This window comes from Canis aureus, chromosome 3, assembly GCF_053574225.1.
Source record: "Canis aureus isolate CA01 chromosome 3, VMU_Caureus_v.1.0, whole genome shotgun sequence".
NCBI classification, from domain to species: domain Eukaryota; kingdom Metazoa; phylum Chordata; class Mammalia; order Carnivora; family Canidae; genus Canis; species Canis aureus.
Window position 1 is genome coordinate 83,055,523 of NC_135613.1, and position 22,293 is coordinate 83,077,815.

General features: G+C 45.2%; 1 protein-coding gene across 7 annotated transcripts in view; it reads right to left on the minus strand.

The window, feature by feature from the left end:
* Positions 1 to 22,293, minus strand: part of ETS1 (ETS proto-oncogene 1, transcription factor) — a 130,755-nt gene that overhangs the window by 18,273 nt on the left and 90,189 nt on the right. For 5 of the 7 annotated variants that reach the window (XM_077894145.1, XM_077894144.1, XM_077894146.1 and 2 more), the window contains 5 exons: positions 14,935 to 15,054; positions 13,179 to 13,379; positions 10,332 to 10,409; positions 9,111 to 9,359; positions 4,513 to 4,773 (listed from right to left, as the gene is read on the minus strand). In XM_077894145.1, the coding sequence (XP_077750271.1) occupies positions 4,513 to 4,773; positions 9,111 to 9,359; positions 10,332 to 10,409; positions 13,179 to 13,379; positions 14,935 to 15,054 (909 nt within the window). The remainder of the gene's footprint in view (positions 1 to 4,512; positions 4,774 to 9,110; positions 9,360 to 10,331; positions 10,410 to 13,178; positions 13,380 to 14,934; positions 15,055 to 22,293) is intronic. The other 2 variants (XM_077894147.1, XM_077894150.1) reach the window with 1 other exon arrangement.

Genomic DNA, 22,293 nt, shown 5'->3' on the forward strand with positions numbered 1-22,293 from the left:
AAGGTGACTTATAGGCCAATAACTCTAGACTGAAGCCAAAGACCAGCACTATGTCCTACATACCTCTAACCCACATACACACGGGGCTAATTGCTAACAAACGGGACACGAGGCCCCTAATCTACTATATGAAAGCAACTGAGATAAGCAATGAGTATGCTCATTCTTTAACATGGAGATAGATTTCACCATCGAGTGAGACATCTGGCACTCAGGGTTCAATTCAGGAGCTACTTCTGGGCACACGGCAATTATACAGTCCTGAATAACTCACTTTTTGTGCCTCAGTTCCATCATCTATAAAATGGGGCTGGAAGAGGAGAGAATACTACTTGACAATACAGTATATTCTTCTGTAGCTACTGCAACTTGGGGGGAAAAAAAAGTCAAAAATCCCTCCATTTTTCAGGGATCTGGAGAACATTTTCTTTAGGTCTATTAAATAGATAGAAAACACTGGGCCACTTCTCTCAGATTGTTTTGTAATTAGATGGGGTTCATAATGTATCTTCAAACAAGAGAAAATGGAGCTTTCTGATTGTATCAGTTTGATAACCGTAAGCAGTTCACAGTAAGGTAAGAAGGTACATTTTGGCGGAAGCCAGCATTGCATTTGATGTATTCTTAACTCAGCTCACAGGCAGGCTTTCAAGCCATGTTATCTGCCCCCACATCTTGACCTAATTTAACAAGTTGCCATGGGAGCCCAGTGAAGGTTGATGCAATTTTCTTATCTTCGGAGGAAGAATGTAACTGTGCAAGAGAATGTGAAAATTCAGTTTCTAACTGATTTCCACACGTACAGTGCAGTAACTAAGACATCATATGAAGAAGTGAAATGTATTCCTTTGAAGGTGATGCAGACAAAGGCCCCCCGCGTGTAATGGCAGGGAAATGACGGTCTTCCCGAAGGCTCCGTGCAAACACACTGTAGTCCACGCCAAGCAACGGGGAAGTCAGGGTGCAAGTGCTCCCACGGTGTGGCCACACATACTCTCGAGTAATCGGATTTTAAAGGAATGAACAAAAAGGAGGCAGAACTTGAGACAGAAAAGAGGCCTGACTTTTATAGGCCATAGAAAGTTTGCCAACACTCATACGATGCGCTCCGCTTTCCAAAGCACTTTTCCATACTTTAGCTCATCCTCACACGTCTGCGCAGGGTCAGAGCCCCATTTCCCAGGCACTGCAAGCTTCTGGGCTGGTGGCGGGGGCTGTGCGGGGATGTTCCATCCCCATTCCCACTCCCTGGGATGTACCTGGAATCATTAGGGACCACAACGAGGGTGCAATGTGAGGGCAAGGGAACCGCTAAGTAGAAGGAGTTTGCAGTGTGGACAGATGTTCGCCAGGCACTGAGCCCAGGAAAAACGTCACCAAAATTTGGGCTGCCCCCCACGTGCCTGACACAAAATCCTGACCTTCATTCAGACCACAACATGAAGAAAATTCAGGCCAAGTCTAAGGATGATTCTAATATCTTGAATGTGACAAGATAATGAACCCCCAAGGGCAACTGGCCTTTATCTGCACTCAACATGTGCTCAGAAACATTTGCTGAAACAATGGATTTGTTATAACTGAGCTCCCCACACCCCACGTCTGGTACAATGTCTAGCACTCATTAATTAATTGATTTAGTTAAATTTCATTTTCACAGATCTCCCACCACCAAGATAAGGATGTACACTTCCACTTCACTAAAAGTAGAAAAGGGTACAAGGTAAATTTGCCTAAAATCACACAGTGTGCTACAGCTGGGGGGGGGGGGGGCGCGGCCCAGGGTAGTTCTGTTTTCTGGGCTATTGTTCTTACCACCATCCGAGATGGTGTGAAAGTTATATCCCCAGGGTCAGAGAGCAACACTGGATAGTGAGATGCTTAAAACGTGCTTTTTAATTCAAGGGCCTACTTTAGTCATTGAGGCCTTTACCTTCCCTTTTCTTCCACTCACTGACTGTTTGATTCCCTTAGATAGAGAGACAGAGAGACAGAGAGAAGAGAGAGACCGAGGGAGGGAGAAAGAGACAGCAACTTTTAAAAACAACCCATCTGGGGGCACCTGGGTGGCTCAGTGGTTGAGCATCTGCCTTTGGCTCAGGGTGTGACCCCGGGGTCCTGGGATCGAGTCCCACATCGGGCTCCTGCGAGGAGCCTGCTTCTCCTTCTGCCTGTGGTCTCTCTGTGTCTCTCATGAATAAATAAATAAAATCTTTAAAAAATAAATAAAAATAACCCAACCAGAATGAGAAGTGACATCCACTATAGCTCAGACCTCCAGGACACACCTGTCTTTGTGCTGAAAGAACTTTCTGAGGCTCTTATCTCTCTGGCTCTGAGTCTGGATCACCAGAGAAGCCTTTCGGGTAGCACCCTGGTGTTGGCTAACTTGAGGGCAGTTCCTGTCTCAAATTTGTATTTCATATGTGTTCCTAGTTCTTAGAATTTCCAATTCATCCCTTTCTGTCTCGCCGTGAAACTGGGACACTTGGAAAGATTCTCCAACTTTCAGGTAATTCTTTCAAGGTACTAAGATCGTCAAAGTCAAAACACTTTAAGTCACCCTTGTAGACCATTAGCGCTGCAGGCTTCTCCCACATAGAAAATGTGTAACTAATACATGTAATACTTTCAGAGGGGCTTCTATCTGGGGTGGAGATCAGCCTTTTGCCCTTCCCAGAAACTTCTAGATCTTCAGCAGTGGTAGCCAGGGATCCTGACCAGAATCTCATCCCATGAAGGATGACCTCAACCATAAGGCTTCCTTTGGCCATAACCCAGACTTTGGAAATTAAAGTCAGTTTACTCAATCTTATTATCCACAAAACTACCCTAAGTAGCAAATTTTTCATTATGTCGTTCCTAACAGAGAGAATGATGAAAACTGCCATGGGAGAACAATGGTTGTGGCTGCCTGTGGTTATAAGGGTGAGGATGCCAGAGAGAATACAGAAGTACTTCCCATAAGGACAAAGTCAGGGTGGAAGCTGAAGAGGAGCTAGCCTTTTACCCCTGGCAAATGGCAGACATGACAAGAACAGAAGCAAGCGCAACCCAGTAGAGACACCACCACCTCCAAAGCCCACAGAGTCCTGCGGTAGGTTCCTTGGCCTTTCCTTTCTCCCCCTTATTAAACTGCATTTTTCCCTTCCTTCATCACCATCCAACTGGAGTCTGGGCTTAAAATACCTAGGAGCTAAAGCTACAGAAGCCAGCATTCTTGCACATCTTGGAAGAGACTGAATGAATATGCATTTCCTCCTCCCAGACATCATTAATGGAAAGGGGCCACCTCTCTAACAGTCTGCTGTCCAGAGATGGGAGAGGACTCCCTTGAAAAGTAGCACGTTTCCACATACTAGCAACGTTTGAGCAAAGACTATGGGAGTCGAAAGAACAAGGTAGGGGACCTTCAAGTGCCCTTCTGGGTCCTGACTCTATATAGACGTTGTCACTTCCTCAAAACTCAGAGGTAACTCCTGAGCACCTCTTCATGCAGTGAACTGCATTAGGAGCTACGTAGAAGGCAGCATGAAAGGCACACTCCTGATCTTTGAAGGAGTAATTTCCCTAAGCCTTTCCTAGTAAAACCCTGAGACTTCCCATACACAAGAATAAGGATCAGATAGGTCCCTCCCTAGAAACACAGGTAGGATTGTTTGCCTCCATCCACACAAAGGGTCCCCACATGTCAACTTGCGGAGGGCGGAGTCAATTATAAGACAATAGCGGCCTACCCCACAGCTGAGTCATCAAAGCTTAAAATAAGCTCCACTCACAACACAATTTCCAATTCTTAGAAAACACTACGATCCTACAGGAAGGATTTGATAGTTAACACATGAATGCTCCTTGGATATTTCTCGGATCCACTCTTCAAATGTCTCCAAGCGTAGGCAGCATACATGCTAATGACTCCTTCAGACAATGAATTGTTTCATTACCAGATTCTCAATCAAAGCCTAAGCTCTCAACATACATCTTCCTTTCCCTATGCTCTTTCTTTATTCACCACTACTAGAACTTTCACTCCTCAAAGAAAATCAATACTAAAGCTAAATGAGGGGGAAAAATAAACACACACACACACACACACACACACACACACACACACACCAGTTTCCTAGAGAGGCCAGGATCTAGACAGAGTATGGGGTGACTGAGGATGCTTTTCCCATCTGAAGAGCTAGCCTACTGAGGACCCTACTGCAGAAGAATCTGGAGTGTAAGCCCTGCAACGATGCCTTTGAGAGAGAAGTTCTTTCTACCACTCTTGGAAATGATCCCCTGGGAGACAGAATGATACTGTTTACTTCTAAAAATCGATGGCTAGTCACAGAGTGGTGTGAGAGACTGACCAGACCTCCTAGAGTCTTCTTCTCCCCACTCCTCCGAAATAGAGAGAGGTGGACTCCAGTGCCTAGGAAGATGCACTTGGTGCCTCGTACGGAACGGAGCCCACCCATGGCCAAGAGCACACAGAGGCTGCGGAGACAGGGACAGGGCTCCTACCTGTGTAGCCAGCCAGGGCAGCAGCAGGGATGACAGGCTTGTCCTTGTTGAGGTCAGCACGGTCACGCACATAGTCCTTGAAGGTGCCCTTGGGCTTGTGGTTGGGCAGGGCGGCTGGATAGTCCTCTGAGTCGAAGCTGTCATAGGAGGGGACGCGCTGCAGGCTGTTGAAAGATGACTGGCTGCTCCAGGACTGGGTGAGGCGGTCACAACTGTCGTAGCTCTCCACGCTCTCAAAAGAGTCCTGGCCCCCGAGCTTACCTGGAGGTGAAGGAGGTAGGAAGAGGGCAGGGGGAGGAGGAATTGGGAAAAGACAACTGTAAAAACCCTCTTGGTGAGGACGGATTGCCAATCAGACCCGCAGGAGGGATGGAAGGAGAGGCCAGTGGAAATGGAAGCTTATGGGCTGAGTCTGGGGAAGGATGCCACCGTGGGTCACAATCTGCAGGCCCATGGCCACTGTGCTGTTTTATGTTATAGGCCTGAGGACAGAGATTCAGCTGCAAGCTGCTCATATCTGTCAGAGGGAGACACCAGTGTTTGGGGCCTCAAGATCCCTAGAGCCGGAAATCCAAAAGTGGAGCATCACACATGATATTACGGAATTTCTGGCTGACGTAGTAGACTCAGCGAAGAGATGAAGAAATCGGAGCAGTGTCAGCCTCAACTCCCTATTCCAACTCAGGCCAACGAGTGGATTTCAAAAGGCCCAATTTGGCAAAGTAGTTTGGTCATAAGAAAAAATATTCCGTTAGACTAAGAGCAGCATGACCTTCCTTGACCTTGGAACTTAAGTGTCAGTTTTTAGCATTTTTTTCCAAATACTATTTTAAAACGAAATATACACCCTGCCTCCATGCTTTCTCAAATAGAGAAATAAGTTATGAGATGCTTTTTCCAGGAGATTAAAAAAACACACATACAACCACTATCGCTCTTCTAAATAGAAATCCAAGTTCTTTAGCCCCTCCAAGTACAATTTTGTACTTGAAACTTATACTTCACTGGGGGAGTGTGGGCAATAAAACACAAAGGAGTTGATTAAAGAGTTAAGGTCCATAGCAATGTCAGAAATCCTTTACTCTAAGAGTTGCTTAAGGCATTCTTAACTGACCACAAGATCATGCAAGTTCATTAATTTCCCAAACCAGGTTATAAACAGCTGCAACGATTGCATAATAGCTCCTAGAGAAATTTCCATTGGCAAAAAAAAAAAAAAAAAATGCCATGAAAAGGGAGACTAACCAAAAAAATAAATAATTTGGAGGAAAATAAATGTATCTAAAAGCTGAAAAGCTCAAAGGAATATTTTCTCTGTTTCCCTCTCAGACACTTTTCAGGCAACCTAAATTAAATCACGGGAGTCTACATGAGCATCTCAAGTCAGCACAAGCCAAGGGGCAAACGGATGTGACAAATGTGTATGTAGAGATACTAAGTCAGCTCTCAATTGTTCAGGGGTGGCTGGTCCTACTATAAAGTTTAAATCCCAGAATAAGGTTGGGTGATATAAGCTAATAGGGGTGGGTTTCTGGCATAGTCTCCCCCTCATAATACTAGGGATTGGTTAAAACAGTGGAATTCAAATATTTAATTATGGTGTCCAAACCAAAATTAAACCTACCATAATTAGGAGGGAAGATACGTTGCTCATAAAATTTAAACAAGCAACCAAAAAATCCAAGATAAAAGGTATTCCGTTAAATATATACTTTTCGTAAAGCCCCTGTTGTAGATTTCCTGAACCTCTTATCCCCTCCAATACTGCTTTTAACAGAAAGGTATTTATCCACTTAATCTCATTCCTTCCTCAAACCACCCATTCAAAGAAAAATAATCTCCAGAAGGCAAACTGAAGAGCTCCATGGGTTACTGGCACCACCTACCCAGTCCACTGGCACATTTGTTAAGTTTTTTATTATCATAACGAATGAAAGAATTGTCTTTTCCAAAAATTCACATGAAGAAACTCAAGAAAACAGCCTACAACCAGAATGCAATAGCCTCTTTTTAACAGAAAAAAGGAAATGTTGTGGCATCTCATAAAAAGGTGCTTGCTTAGACCAGCTACCCCTCTTAATGGTCATCCCACTTCTTTGTGAGGCAAACCCACCACCAGCCTAAGAAAGAGAAGTCATCTTTTCGTGAAGAACACCCCACCACGGCACCAGTATGTAGGCAGTATTTATGTTCCAATCTCTCTCTGAGACGATTCTATCTCTATCAGTCACTTTTTTATTTGGCACGGAGGGCACGGAGACTGGAGTTTCCACAAGCAGGAGAGCCGAGTTTCCAAGGAGCCCCAAGAAGCAAGGGCACTAAACTAGGCCATAACCACCCTCTGGCAGCCTCTCAAACATGAGCCAAATGTAACTCTGTTGAGAGTTGCGGTTTATAGCAGTAGGCTGCTTTCATTTTAGCTCTATTTCACAATCCTGGAGCTGGGAACCTTCGTTTACGGGTATTCTCTCCAAAAATGGGTTGAATCCAACTGGATTAGGCACTCAGTTAGGCTACTGTGCTCCTGCAGGGAAGCATGTGTCCTCTCAGACGTCCACTGGCCAGCTTCTCTGTGACAGGTCTCAGAGCACGGCCCTTCCAGAGCCATCTGACTCCCCCAAACAGACCTCAGAGCACTCTACATAGCAGACGGGGTGGCCCCACAGCAACCCGCTGGACAGACTGGCACAAAGACAGTACTCAGAGTCCAAAGACATGGGACACAGAAGCACTTTGTACGCTACCATGCAGTACACGGGCACCAGGATGATTGCTACTAGTAATCAGCTAGCGGTGAGGCCTTGGGTCTAGCCAACCACACCACGTCAGACGCGGTCGGCCCCCAGAAGATGTCAGGTCTGCAGGACTCCTCACGTGCCAAAGCAGCCGTGAACAACGAGGTCTTCCTCTCCAGTGCACATGGCCAGGTTGTTGCAAGGGACGGGCCGCGAGGTCAGAAAGAAACACCTCGTGCCCCTTGGAGCGGGTCACTGCCTGGTCCACAGTCACAGACGTGGGGTTGGAAGGATGGTCAGGACCAAAACCCAGAACCAACAGAAGGGGCCGGAGGAGGGACAATCCCACGAAAGCCAAGCCAGACGCGACTTAAAAACAAGGAGACAGCAGAGCTACCCAAGTAACGCCGCGGATGAGCCCAGCCCTCAGACCCGGCCTCATCACCTAGATGTACAGAAAGCCCCAAGAGAAAGAAAGTCATTTTGTTGCTTTGACCTGCCCGAGAGAAAAAAAAAAAAAAAAAAGATACACATACATGTGTGTATATATTTAAATAGACTTGTATCCAAAAATAAAAAAGTCAGAAAGGGGAAGGCAAAACTGGTCCCACCCATCCCCTTCGGTCTGAACACAAACACCCTGGGGCCCTGAGAAGGAAGATTGCAGGTTCAGATTTTGCTAGGGACTTTCCCTCTGCTCATCCTAGGGCCTGCTGGGAGGAAGCGTGAGGCTGACACTCGAAGAAGACGACAATGTGTATGGCCCCCAGTGCCTGTACAGTGATTCTTCAAAGTAAAGATGTCTTTGGGCTCCCTCCTGAGAGACTCAGAAGAGGCAGCAGGGTCAGCGCTGAGCAGAAACCACTACGGGGCCGGCCAAGCCTGCCTTCTGTGACCAAACGCCTCAGCGCTGCTCACATGAGCTTCCCCTGTTCCTCTTCCTGTTCATAGCTTTTTCCCCTAGATCCACTGGAAAAGTCTTTTTTTTTTTTATTTCAACTCTCTAGAAATCGGCTAGTTCTTCCTCGATGAACGAATCCCTCCTTACAGAGGACTGCACTTTTCTCAGACACAAAACAATCTGGACATCTGTTCAGGCGGGCTGCGCCTCTGAGCGTTCATGTCCTGATCTTAAATTTGGGTGTACCTACCCTTTTGGTTTTTGTTTTTTTTTCTTTGCTTTATAAAGTCAGTCAGTTCTATTTTGAAACGCTTACTTCACTGTCAGTGAATATTTTACCATTGTCATAATAGTCATGTCAACAAGAGTACCTTCTTTTGGAAGCCTCTGGCCACCTCTTTCCCTGGTCCTCCAGCTAAATACACACTTTCACCACACTGCTGATGACCGGTTCCAAATAAACCGTTGGTTAACCATCTTGTATCTTCCCAAACCAAAGAAGTCACAGGAGGCTAGAGAGCCCAGGCTGGGAAGCAGAGGTCACCCAGATACCAAGCCGGGGTCTGCAGTCTGCCGTGGGATTACTCTGGGAGGATCACTAGGATGCATGGGAAGCTAAGGGCTTTCGAGGAGGGTCACCTGAACCATTTGTGTCTTCCCCAAGCAAAATGCTCTCAAAGAAGATAAATCATACCTTAAAAAAACAACCATCTTCAACTAGACTTACCATTTAATAAAATGTTTTACCCAAATAGTTCCAAGTCCACCATGGACACATGGTCTTTGCCATCACGGTAGACTTGGCTAAACTTCCATGTTGGAAAGCTCTTAGAATCTAGACATTCTAATGGAAAGGCTGAAACTCAGGGCCCGTGGCAAAGGAAAAAAGATGGGGCCTGAAAAACTCACAGTCAGGTAATTCTTGGAAACCCAAGAGCTCCTAGAGAAGAAATCTGACCTACCACGACTGGTCCTCCCCATGCACATGTTGTCTGGGGTTACAACTTCTTGTTTGATGGCAAAGTAGTCAGTCTGCAAGGTGTCTGTCTGCAGAGGGTCCCGGAGAATGACCGAGGGGTAGTCGTTCTCATACTTGAGGGAGAGGAGTTCCTCCGAGCTGATGGGATGGAGTGTCTGGTAGGACTCTGTGATGAAGCTAGGCTCTGAGAACTCCGAGGGAGGAACGCACTGAGCATGCTCGATACCATAACCTGGAAACAGAACATGTGCCGTTGGAGAGAGGGCCAATTTGTACCCAAAATAAATAGGCGGGTCTTCACCATTCACAACAGCCGCACAAGATGAAAACAAACTCTGCCTTAGAGAATGAAAGGAACATATTTTCAGTGAGAAGGGCCTGGGTGTTTAACCTTGCTCCACTACTTAACAAGATACTTCCTTGACAAGATAACTTCCCTTTTCTGGCTTAATTTACACATCTCTAAAATAGGGATGATTGCAATCTCCCTCAGAGCGTTGTGATGAAGAGCAAATGAGGGCATATGTGTAAAAGGCCTACCGATACCTCTGGCACATGATAAACTCTTGGCATCTCAGTACTTAATATCATTGGTGTTATTAGAATAAAAATCATAATAAAGTAAAAGGGTAAAATGAAAACAAACCTGCTCAAGACTCCATTTGAAAGCAAGGCCACTGGATAAGAACAGCCCTACCCTAATGCTCTTCTGGCCACCTCTCCAGTATAGTTACGTATCATCTATTAGAAGGGAGAAGGCTTTGTTTTCTGTAATGGAATCTAAAGCTACATGGCACAGTCTCGAGGAATGATCGGAGGCAATGTTGTCATAGCTACTAGTAAAAGGGAAAGAACAAGAGCCACAACCAAATCCCTAACCCAAACCTCTGATGGCCACCAGGGCACACAGCATCAAGTAAGATCAAAGTTCAGGGGTCAAGTCATGGGCCCCCCACATGGTTTTCCTGCTGAAGGTATCAGGAGAGATCCTGGTGTGTAGTTAATAAACATATCAACATGTAGCTAGGTTGAAGCCTCGTGCCTCGTGGAGATAACAAAATAAGTGACAAAGAGGCTACATTTAAGCCAATATTATTTTCCGGAGAATCACCACGAAACAGCCTGAGAGCATCTGGGTCAGGAATCCTCTCCTAGGTTCCCACCATAGCAAGCCAAACGAGAGAAGAGTAGAAGAGGAACTTACTAATGAAGTAATCCGAGGTATAGCGGGATTCTGGATAGGTAGGGTTGACTCCATTCACTTGATACGGTTTCACATCCTCTGTAACAGACGGGGCAGGGAACCAAACGAAAAGGTCAACATGCAAGTAACGTTTGGCCTACGAGGACCTTGGACACAAGGGCCGCAGTGATCTCAGTCCCTCTAAGAAATCGGCATTTTCATTAACTGAGCTGGTGTCTGAGTCTACCCTGACTGGGGCCTTGTCTAGAGATGAGATCACAAAAGTATGGCTAAGTCTATTATTTCAGTAGCTGCAAAATGGGATTTAATATCTTGGAAGCAGCACCAGTGAGTAATCTCTAAGGGTTGGGAAGGCATCCCACCCTCATTCTGATGCACGCATGTAACACATTACCATCAGAGGCTTCAAGACATCTGGGGAAGCTACCCCAAATCGGTCCCCAACGCTCCAACTGATCGGTTCCAAAATTTTTTCAGAAATATATTACAATCTTTAGGTAGGTAGATTTTATAGCCTCCACTTCTTCCAAAAGCTGTCTAGTTTTTGGGTTGTTTTTTTTTTCCATCACCCCCAGATTTCAAGGGGTAGGCCCAGAGAAGAACAGGAATACTGGGAAGGTGACAAGTTGGTGGATATGGCTGGGCTCACGCAGAGACAGAGGACAGTATCACCAACTGCTGTTGGCAACCAGGTGCCACCTCCCCTTGGAATGAGAAAGGAATGGAGCACAGACAGGCCCTCCGCCGAATTAAGGTGAGCTCGAGGATCCTCTCATCACCCTGGAGCCCAATGGGTGTGACCTTGACCATTGTATGGAGTGGTCTGATTCTATTTCACTGCAAATCAGACATAAAGAGGGAGTGTTGGCTTGGGTTTGTTTTTTCTTTTTTCCTCGGGTATCTGATAGCTCATTGGGAGCAGAGATTGCTGGGAAAACAAGTTTATGCCTGCACAGAAAAACAGTTCCCAGTTGAGATAAAATGATTAAGCTTTGCTTTAGCAGCTTATCAGATTGAAACATCCCTGTACCTTTGGCCCTCCACCCCACCCCACACAGCTATGTTCTGGGGCCCCGTTGTTCTAGTTTGATTACAGAACAAAAGCAGGAGCCGCCATGCAAACTTCTTGCTGTGGCTCTTCAAGGATCTAAGCAGAGAGGGTTCATACTGCCTCTCCCAGATGAAAATGGGTGGGATGATGGGATTTTGGTTCCCCAACATTCTCAATGATTTCCTGATCTGCCTGCATTCTCTCAAACTGTTCCTCTGCAGGAAGGTAGGCTACACCTGTCTCAGGGGCCCAGACGCTCCCCCACGAGTCCATATTATTACACAAAGAACTCAGGGCAGGAAGTTAAATCGAAGAGACCCAAGTTTAAGGAAATGAGTGATCTTGAGGAAACCACCTAATCTGCCCTCGTTTTACAGATGAGGACACCAAGAGTACATGCCCCTCTTATCTCACAAGGACTGCTTTGAGAATCCAAAGAGAAAACGCATCTTCAGGCACTCTGGAAACCAGGAGCTGCCACAGACTTATTAATGGCAACTGTGATCACAGCCCCTCCAGCGCACCTGGTCGCTCCATGGAGCTAAGTAGAGGCCAACAGCGTATTAGGAGAATATATTTGGGTTACACGGTCTGGTAGGATCCACTGTTGTGTTTATACGCCAACGGTTACATCGGATGGGTTCTGAGCCTGCCCTATCTTTTCCCTCTATAAACAGGTCACTCATGTCAACACACAGGAGTGGGCGTGTGTGCAGTTACGCGGACACCCAGCTTCAGGAAGCCTGTTCCCCCGCCGGCCTCAGCGGTGGCAGCCGCAGCAAGATTCACCTAGTTCTTGACTGTGTTTATTTATTTATTTTCCAGCAGAAGCTGAAGAGAAGGAAGAAAGATAACACTCCTGGGCCCAGAGGAATCTAATTTGGGGCTCTCCTGAGCATTGCGGGGTGGAAAATACCCTGAAACAAAGGAAGGTATTATATGGACTAAAAGTGCTAATCCTGAGCTTTGCTCCCTGCCCCCAGCGTCTGCGCCAAGGGTTGGAGCGGGTGACCACAGGGAAAGGGTGGGCCTGGGTCAGGGAGGGCAACGGGCTTCTAGGCTTACAGTCAGCTGGAGGGCACCGCTGACTGCTGGTAACTGCAATTTATTTTAAGAAGAAATTCAGAAAAATAAGTGCAAAAACACCCAAGTTTGCCGCCTGCTGCTGTTTCTATACTCAGCCAGGACTGTGGTACATGAGTCACTTGGTCCAAAAAGGTTGGAAGAGGCTGGTAGGGGAGGCCATGTCATTACAAGGTTGCAACACGGTATCCTGATATAACCCCAGCTGCTGCTCCAGATGAAAAAGGTAGCCCACACGACTGCAATTCCACCCCAGGTAGGGGGCAGAGAAGCCAGTCTCAGTAATTAGCTCTGAGAAGCTAAGCTTTCTGGTGGATGTGGACAGGTGTCACACTGCCATGGATCAAGGGAATGTGTTTTAAGGTGGCCAGGAAAACAAAAACAACCACCAAAAAAAACCCCGTCTGACACTGCTCGAAGAGCATAGGAGTCTAAAGTAAGGACTGGGATCAGAATTTTGCATATCAAGAAGCTTTGGGAGCGCAATCTTGCGAAATATTAAAATCTGAACCTCCAATACGTAAAAAGAAAAAGAAACTGACATTTATTGAGCACCTGGCACATGCCAGCCTGACGTGTCTCGGCAGACCCTATACGCTGTGAGAAGACACCCACAGGTAATGGCATCGACATCCCACCAGGGGCATGTTCCCCTACCTACTGCCGCAGCAACCCCACGCAGCTTCCACCTCGCTCTGTCCCCACACCATTACCTTTCTGCAGGATCTCGAGATGTTCCCACAAGATGTCCCCAACGAAGTCTGGGGCCAGCTCGAGAAAGCAGTCTTTCCCTAGTGCGCAGAGGGCTGCTCCATTCATACAGAACTTCTGGAAGTCCACACCTTTCAGGCTGAACTCATTCACAGCCCACATCACCCAGTCCCGAACATGGGTTTCTGTCCACTGCCGGGGGTCTGAGGAAAGGGATCAAAAGACAATCCAGCAGGTCAGCTTTTATCTCTTGCCCCAGCATCAGGGAGGACATTCAAGGATCTGCACTCGCTGAGGATGTTTTTCTGATTTACAGATTTAGGAAGCACCAGCCCTAGAGGCACGTCGCGGGGCACCTTCCATAACACTCCTCCCCACACTCAGCATCTCCACCTTCTCTATCCTGCCAGCTAGGAGGATCACTACCATCGGCCAAAACGTAATACATGAGTAAGTCTCCACCCTCTATTCAGACATAAGTTCATGAATCTCCTCTCTCACTGCCTTATTTTCATGAGGCTCTTTTTTTTTTTTTTTTTAAGTCCAGGACCAAGGAACAAAATGACTCCTTTCATAACAATAATAACAAAGTCAAATGTGTTCTGGAGATTGCACTTACCTACCCCTGCCCTTAACTGTCATAACTGACCTGAGATGTTAGCATTAATCATTTTTATCTTAGCGGACTGTGGCTAGTAATAACCATAGCAACTAGTAATAATAAGTCATTCAAGTGGTACTTAGTCATGATAACATTATCAGGTGCCTGTATCCATTATACCAGACACCCTGCAAGAATGGGGCACATCAGGGACCAGATAACATATCCTCTTCCTGCGGGGCCTGAGGTTGAACATGACTACGCCAGTGTGGTCCTTAGAGAGCTCGGAGGATGGCAGGCAGGCTGTGGTGCTCACATCGCGCCTGCTGTCCAGGTCCCCCCCACTTCCATCCAGCAGATGACTTCATGAGATGCTGGGAAAACCCAGGGGTCAGAATTCACTTTCTTCCGCTTTGTGATCCTAATAGGATGTTGGGCACTGCTGTCAGCCAAGGTCTGTAGTGACGTAGTATATACGTGAGAAAAGGTTTGGAGGTATATCCACAGACTGACTAAGATGTGGGTCTGACTGGGCTAGGAGCTGTGGAGGGCATTACTCTTACTCAACAGAAAAGTGTTCTCTCTGCTCAATTGTTCGGGAACTGTTGCTTGCTGGAGGCTTAAGTGTTCTCCAGTCATTTGTCCTTTCCGACAACTCCAGTCCCCTTACATTCCTGAATAAACCCTTTCAGATGAGAACACCCAAGCATAAACACATTTCGCCAAAGCACATGGAAAAGAAAAGAGCAATCAGTTAAATTCCAAGGAATCTAGCTCACTGGGTTCATCCAATGATGGCCCAAAATGACTCTAAGACTGTGTTTTCCAAGATTGACTGTGCTTTGGAATTACCAAGGATTGCAACTTCTTGGGTCTGGGACATGGTCCGGGCTGTGGAATTTTTTGAATATCGTGAATCTCATGTGCAAACAAGTTTAGGAACCACTGTTCTAAGACCAAGATGACAGTGGCAAAACCTGGGAGATGGGGAAGCACTGGCATGTGCCTACGATGGCTGGAGCAGACGTCTGCAGGCAGCGGCAGGTGCTGTCCGACGTGTGCTTAGTCATAATGTCTACCTCACACTACAGCTGAGAAAACCAACCTCACCCAAAAGTCTGATCCCATCCCTCTCTTTTCCCATCAACAAAACACACCTTTTGGAATTCCCAGTCGTTGCTGTTCTTTAGAGAAACCACTGAAAGTAGCTTTCAATGCCTGAGACATCATTTCTTTGCTGCTTGGAGTTAATAGTGGTACATCAGCACATTCCATATCTGTAAGGAAAAGAAATGCCGTATGAATAATAAAAACAACACAGGCGATGAAGCTTAGCTCATCTCACTGCGGCCATCATTAAGCAATAGATACAAACAGCAAATCATTATGTTGTACACATGAAACTGATATATGCTAATTGTATCTTAATTTTAAAAACTAATAGGCAGTTAACCACCCATAAAATATGATAGGGCATGAATGGCCTGAAGAAGGCAAGCTGAGAAATAACTGTACTACACGTCCTCACTAGGGCAGGTAAAATTTGGGGGGCTTTCCACAGCATGGTAGGCCCCTTAAAAAAAAAAAAAAAAAAAAACCTGACTCTTGCCTAGAATGTTCTGCATCCTCGACAAAAAAAAAAAAAAAAAAAAAAAAAAAAGCTCATTCTTTTTGCGTAGCTTTACTAATTCACCCATAGTCCTTACTCATCCTTCACATTCAGTGAGAGTATTAATGTTGCTACCTACTTCCACGAAAAGGAAATAACAACATTCATTCACTCAACAAATCAATATTGAGCACTTGCTGTGTGCAAGGAATTAGAGAAGCAAGCAGTGAGCAAGACAGCAATGATCACTGCCCTCATGGAGCTGGACGTGAGGACATTCTGGCAGGGGATCAATCACTACAAAACTAGCTGCACAATTAAACATTCAAAATCTCAATAAGGGCTTCGTAGGAGAAGCAGAAGAGGAGATGTTAACATGGAACAGTTATTCCTGCAAGTCTGGGGGAATCAGAAAAGGCCTTCCTCAGGAGAACAGATGCCTGACCTGAGATCCAAAACACACATACTAGTTTAAACAAGAAAAAGAAAAATACTCCAGTAGTTCTCCAAGTGTGGTCCCCAGAGCAGCTGCATCAATCATCACCTGGAAATTGCTAGAAATGCAAATTCTCAGACCCTCTCCTGACCTCTTGAATCAGAACCTCTGGGTGGGGTGGGGGACTCCAGAAATCTATGCTTTAACGCACAATCCAGGTGATCCTAATGACCATCCTCATGGTCCTAGACAAGGGGAAGAGCACATATGAAGGTTATGAAGAGGGGAGTAGGAGGGGAAACTTGGTCCATCTTAGTATCAAAAAGATTTATGCAGTTGGATCAGAAAAACCAGGAGGACAGTTGATTAAGAGGAGGGGGAAAGACAAGCATGGAATCTGTTCAGGCATCCTAGTGGACATGAAGTGGTACCATGCTGCAGTTTTGATTTGCATTTCCCTAATGACTAATGACTTTTAACATCTTTCCATGTGCTTATTGGCCATTTTTGTATCTTCTTTGCAGAAATGTCTATTCAAGGGATTGTGCTCATTTTTAATAGAGTTGTTGGGTTTTTCTTGTTGAGTTTTAGGAGTTCTCTATATATCTGAAAGAGTTGAAGTGGGGTCTTAAAGAGAGATCCATATGCTTATGTTCACAGCAGCATTATTCACAGTAGCTAAAATGTAGAGGCAGCCCAAATGTGTACCAGTAGATAAATGGATAAGCAAAGTGTAGTATATACACACAATGCCATGTTATTCAGCCTTAAAAAAGAAGGACATTCTGACCTGAACTATGACACGGATGAACTTTCACATTATGCTGAGATAAGCCAATCACAAAAAGACAAATTATATGAGGTACTCAGAATAATCAAATTCATAGAGACAGAAGGTAGAATAGTAGCTGCCAGAGCCTGGAGGGAGAAAGGGAATGGGGAGCTGTTGTTTAATGGGAACCAAGTTTCAATTTTACAAGATGGAAAGAGTTCTGGAGGTGGATATTGGTGATGATTGCACAACACTATCAATGTATATAACTCCACTGACCTGTACACTTAAAAATGGTTAAGGTGGTGAATTTTATGTTATGTATATTTTACTACAATAAAAAAATGGGGGGGAAAAGAGTAGATCACCTTAGCTATTCTGTATAGAGTGGGTGAGGAGGTAACCATGAATAGATGTGGGAAGATTTGGCAAAAAGTTCTTGCATTACTTGTGACGAAAGATGACGGTGGCTTTGACTAGGGAGATGGTGATACAGGTCATATAAGTGGGCAAAGTTGAAGTGCATATAGGAGGTAATATCTACAAAGCCTGATTCCTATTAGGTGGTGAGGAAGAGTGAGGAATCAAAATCTGCACATCCACCAACATGTCATCCCTGGCTATATCCATCTGTATTTTTATCTCCACATCCAATCCCTCTTGTATTCACAGACCACGTTCAGAGCAAAGATACATAAATATGGCTCAGGTTAAAAATCCTCTGGATTCACCTCAGGCACAAATTCCCATAAAAAGCAAATAGGAAGACAAAGAAATGACCTGAGAATTCCTACTAGCCAACCTATGATCTTTAGGCAGTGAGACACTTTACCGTAGTAATTTCCAGAAGCCCTCTTCCTCACCATGGATCTTGAGTGTATCATATGAAACTGACTTATAACAATGGCTGAGTTCCAGGCAAGGCTACTGTATAAGTTCCTCAACCAGTAATCCCTTAGCTCTGGCCTTTTTAAAAAAAAAAAAAAAAAAAAAAATTCCCTGGACATACGTATGTGTTACTGGCTGAATAAGATGGAAATACAGAAGGGAAAAGATGACCATTAGTGATCTCTGTAAAAGGAGCCAATATATTGCCTCTGAATGTCAAAATGAATGGAAAGTACATTGCAAGAAAGAAGAGCCAGCACTTTCCCTCCAGTTTGCTTTGAGTGATGCCATCAGGAAACAGCTTGGAGTTCAGCTCTGCTCTGAAAGCACCGAAGGGTTCACGGCAGCTGTTCCACAGGCCCTGCCACCAAGGGTGAATCTGAAGTTCTAGGGAGTGGAGAGTTTGGGCTGCCCTGGGACGTGCCCAAAAAATTCTAGTAATCTAGTGGAAAAATCAACATGCCTCCAGGAAGGTTGACAAAATGATGGAAAATCCCAGATTGTTAAGAGGGGGAGGGGATAAAATGTTGATTACATAACATCCAGCTCTTCAAACAATGGAGTAATCATCAAATGAGTCACCAAGAAAGACATCAGTGCTGCCCCTTTGTCCCCACTCTACACGCCCGAGAACAGCTAAGTGTCAGGTCCAGAAATGTCCCCACTTAGAGTAGAAGTCAGGTTGACCTCAGAGAAAGGGACCTTTTATTTAATGGCCTAAGGACAGTCCTTTTCAAAGGGACAACTACAGCATCCCCACCTCCTAGCACAGAGCAGAACCCAGGAGTCAATCAACAAATGTTTAGTTAATTCAATGTTTTCCAAATTTGAATCAACTTTCCTTCCCTTTGCTCCCGTCCAACACAAATTCATGAACTTGAACTGTGTGGGTTTTGTTTTGTGTGTTTGTTCCCACTATTGATTTATGATTCGATGAAAAGAACTTTACTGATGGCGGAAATTGGCCAGGACAACACACGTGGAAAATACAGGCCAGGCCAAATGCACAAGCGGTGGTTGGGCTACAAGCTGGAACTGAAGGCCAGTATTGGCTGGGAGGCCCCACGCATCTTCTACACAGAAGATGCCAAGGTGATGTGAAGGCTAAAGATGACAAGAGAAAGCCCGAGAAAGAGGTTTCCTGGAGTCTGCTTCCTATAATCCTGCACACTCAGGCAGTATGGTCTGGACAGGACCGCTGGGCTGACAACTCTCCGTGCAGGTTCCTGCTTCCTGTTAGGGAACTAGCCTTTCCCGGCTCTCGCTTGCTCTCTCCAAGAGAAGCAGCTGGAATGACTTTTGCCTGTCTACCTCAATGCCATCTCCAAAAGCCTGGTCCGCATGCTGTCAGCTGCAGCTGCACAGCGCCCATCAGCTCTGCCCCTAGCTGCTGGATCTCTTGGAAAAGTGCTCACAGCCCAGCTGGTTGGCAAAGGCCAACCCTGCACACTCGGGACACCTGCATTTAGACTTGATGAGGTCAGGAGAAGGCGTGTCATTGCCCTTGGACCAAAAGGATTCAGACAGGAAAGTCAGAACTTTCCTCCCTTGTTAAACAGTGTGGAATACTGTTTTTTTTTTTAAAAAAAAAAAAAAAAAAAAAAAGCAAACCCCCTCTCCAAGTGAGTGAACAATTAGCCAGGATTGTCTCTATCAGGAGCCTGGGCATTGCATTTAAATGATGATGAATAATCACATTTGAAAGCAGACATCAATCTAAGAGATTAAACTCTCTTCATAGAAACTATGAATGCAAAAATTCCCCCTCTGGTGCTAGTTTGTGATCGCAGCAGTTCTGTTAATTACACTGATCAACAAAAATAAGGAAATCATTACACAGGTGAAGAGACTATGACCTGGGGTAGCCCAAGCAGGCATCTCTGTCATTCCTGCTACATTTTTATCTCATTACCTGTTCTAATATTTTTGCCTCAGGTACCAAAGATTTCTAATTTTATGGATGGCATCTAGAAATTAATCAATGCCCGCCCCCTAGAAATTCACTAACTGCATTCCATGGACAAGAACTAAAGTTGCCTTTGTGTTAATATTTGTAATTGCAGTATCTTGGACTCAAATAACACATTTGTCTCAAAATGCTAAGGACCTGACCCAAAGACAGATGATGCCAATACACTGGAGACTAAATACAATACATGACAAACTGAAGACACTGCGAGCATATTGGATTTCCTACCCAGGGCTTATTCCTCAGGACCCTAATTGTGAGTTAATATTTATAAGAATCACCCTGAGTTTCAGAGAAAAGAGTTGTACAGAAGCTGGTGAATGAGTAACAGTCCCAAACGCTTGTCTTACCAAGCCTGCACAGTACCGAGGCGGAAATGAGCAGAGAGCACTCCCTGAATCAGTAGGGGCATAACGAAGCCAGGGCATTCTGAATGCATGGAAACATCTGCTCATTTTGCATTGTGGCCTGACCCTGAAGAAAAGTTTATACACACCCCATGGATGTTTTAAGTCAAATGTGGAACAACAGTTTCAATTCACTTATATGTAACTCAAGGTTAAGGGCTGTTCGATGTCCAAGAACCTGTCCAGGATGTTTTCATGTGACTTTTCATGCCTTTCTGTTAAGCTGTTTGAAACTGAATGGCTCATATCAACCATGTTACGGAGAATCTACACCTGAAGTGATGTTTGTTCCAGGAGAAGTCAGGACATGGCCTTACTGACCTGAGACGTTTCTCCCCTCACCATTCTCAAAAATAAAGCGGGGTGTCTGGGATCCAAGGGCTCGGTGATGAGAAACAAAAGTAAGAACTAGAAAGGCCAGGTATGTTATTCCAGTCTTGTGAGATCATCCAACTGGCCAAACCCCACCAGGTTACCATGATGGTATTATCTGTGTGTGGTGGGTGCTGTCCCAATCAAGAGCAACAACATGAAAGAAACACCAAGAATGAATAATATGCCTTATATCTGAAAACCCATTTATGGCCCACGAAGACCCTTCCTGGATACTATTTCATGATATCACATGTGAAACATCCAAGGATCCTGGGGAGGTATTACAGGATCCCCATTTTACAGATGAGGAAACAAAGCTCGGAGAGATCAAGAGCTTGCCATAAAATTACAGAACCAGGAAGGCCCAGCTGGGGCTGGACCCCAGTCCTGCAACTCTTAAACTCAAGCTCTTTCGACTCCATTCCATCGCAGAAAATAGGAATAGATCAGAGATCCAAGAAAACTAAATTTTTTACAGCTCAGAGAGAGAAAATGGGACTTTTATTTCTCAGCTGGAAAATCAGATACATTTGAGGAAATAATTAAAAACTTAAACAAAACCTTTCCTACAGTGAACAAATCCAGAATTTCACATGGCTAGCCTCACAAAGACATAATTAAAAGCCATTCACAGAATCAACTGTAATCGTGTCCTTTCTTGGGAGTGTGGGTAGTGACACTTCCTTCCTTCCATACAAAGTAACACAGGTTAAATGACAACCTGGCTTCCTTCCCTGTCTATGTTCACCCCTGAGTCACCTTGATGAGCAACCGTGCACATAATATAAGGTTAATTAGTTACATAAAGAGAATTCTGAAGACAAGGGAAAAAAGACATAGTGGGGTGTGCGCGGGGTTTGACTTGGCTTGTTGGTCAAAATCCATGGGTTCTTATCTCAGTTTTGCCATTAATACAATCACACTGGATAAGTCATTTAATCAGTGCTTTGCTAAAAAGAAGGCTATTAATAGGTTCTAGGTTAATGTTAAGTAGCATTTTTAATTTTCCTTATCGCAGTTTTCAAACCATACACCAAAGTAGAGGGAACAGTACAATGAAATCCTATTCAAAATCTATCAACACTACCAGTTTCTATTTCATCTCCTTCCCCCACACTGAAAAACTGTAAAGCTAATCCCAGACCACATGTCATTTCACCCACAAACATTTTATTGTCATGAAGACATTCTCTAGATAAAGGAGGATCGTAATAGGAAAGCTTACGAGAGACAGATAAACTCGTGGAGAAGGAAAATAAGGCTTCAGATTACTTTCCACAGTGCTTAAACCTAGGTCTAGCTTATTGATCGGCCCATGTGAACCACAAGGGCTTGTTTGAAAGCAGCATTACCATGATCTGGAAAGTGAGGAAGCGGGATCAGAGAGGGATGGCTCAAATTAGGATGGAAAGCCAGTCCCTCGGACTCCCCTGTCCTACAAGCAAAGACTGCGGGGACCATTCTTCCTAATGTCTGCGCGAACTTATAACTGCAGCTAGGAGTCTGCAGGAGAAGGCTGCTGACTCTGGCAAGCATCCAAAGGGCAGTGCCAAGCTGCCTAGAAAGTCCCAGTGTGGGAGAGAAGGCACATTCACTCCTTTAGATCAAGAGAAACAGAAAAATGCCCGTGGCCAGGGGCTGCTAACGCTGACCCCAGAGGTGACTGTCCCTGGTAAGTTGTTACTGGTCTCGAAGAGGACTTCCCCAGTCAAGACACTAACGGCTCAGAGGAATGTGACAGGGCATCTCAAAACCCATCGCCGCTGCTCTCTCTCTCTCTCTCTCTATCTCGTTCATGGACAGGTGGACTGGAAGGAGCGATGAAGAGACCTGTAAGGATCCTCTTTCTCTCACACTCCTGATTCTAAATTCTGTAATAGGCCCTAGAAACTTGGCAGGAAGGCCTTCCAGCTGAGGGAGCTAGAATAATCCACAAAGCTTCTGGGCTGAGCTTAGTGCAAAGAAGGGAAATAAATGTCCCTCCTCAGCCCCTCAGCTCTGTTTTCACAGACCTAATGATGTGACGGAGCAATGGGGGACAGGCAGGACTGTGCTCCGGC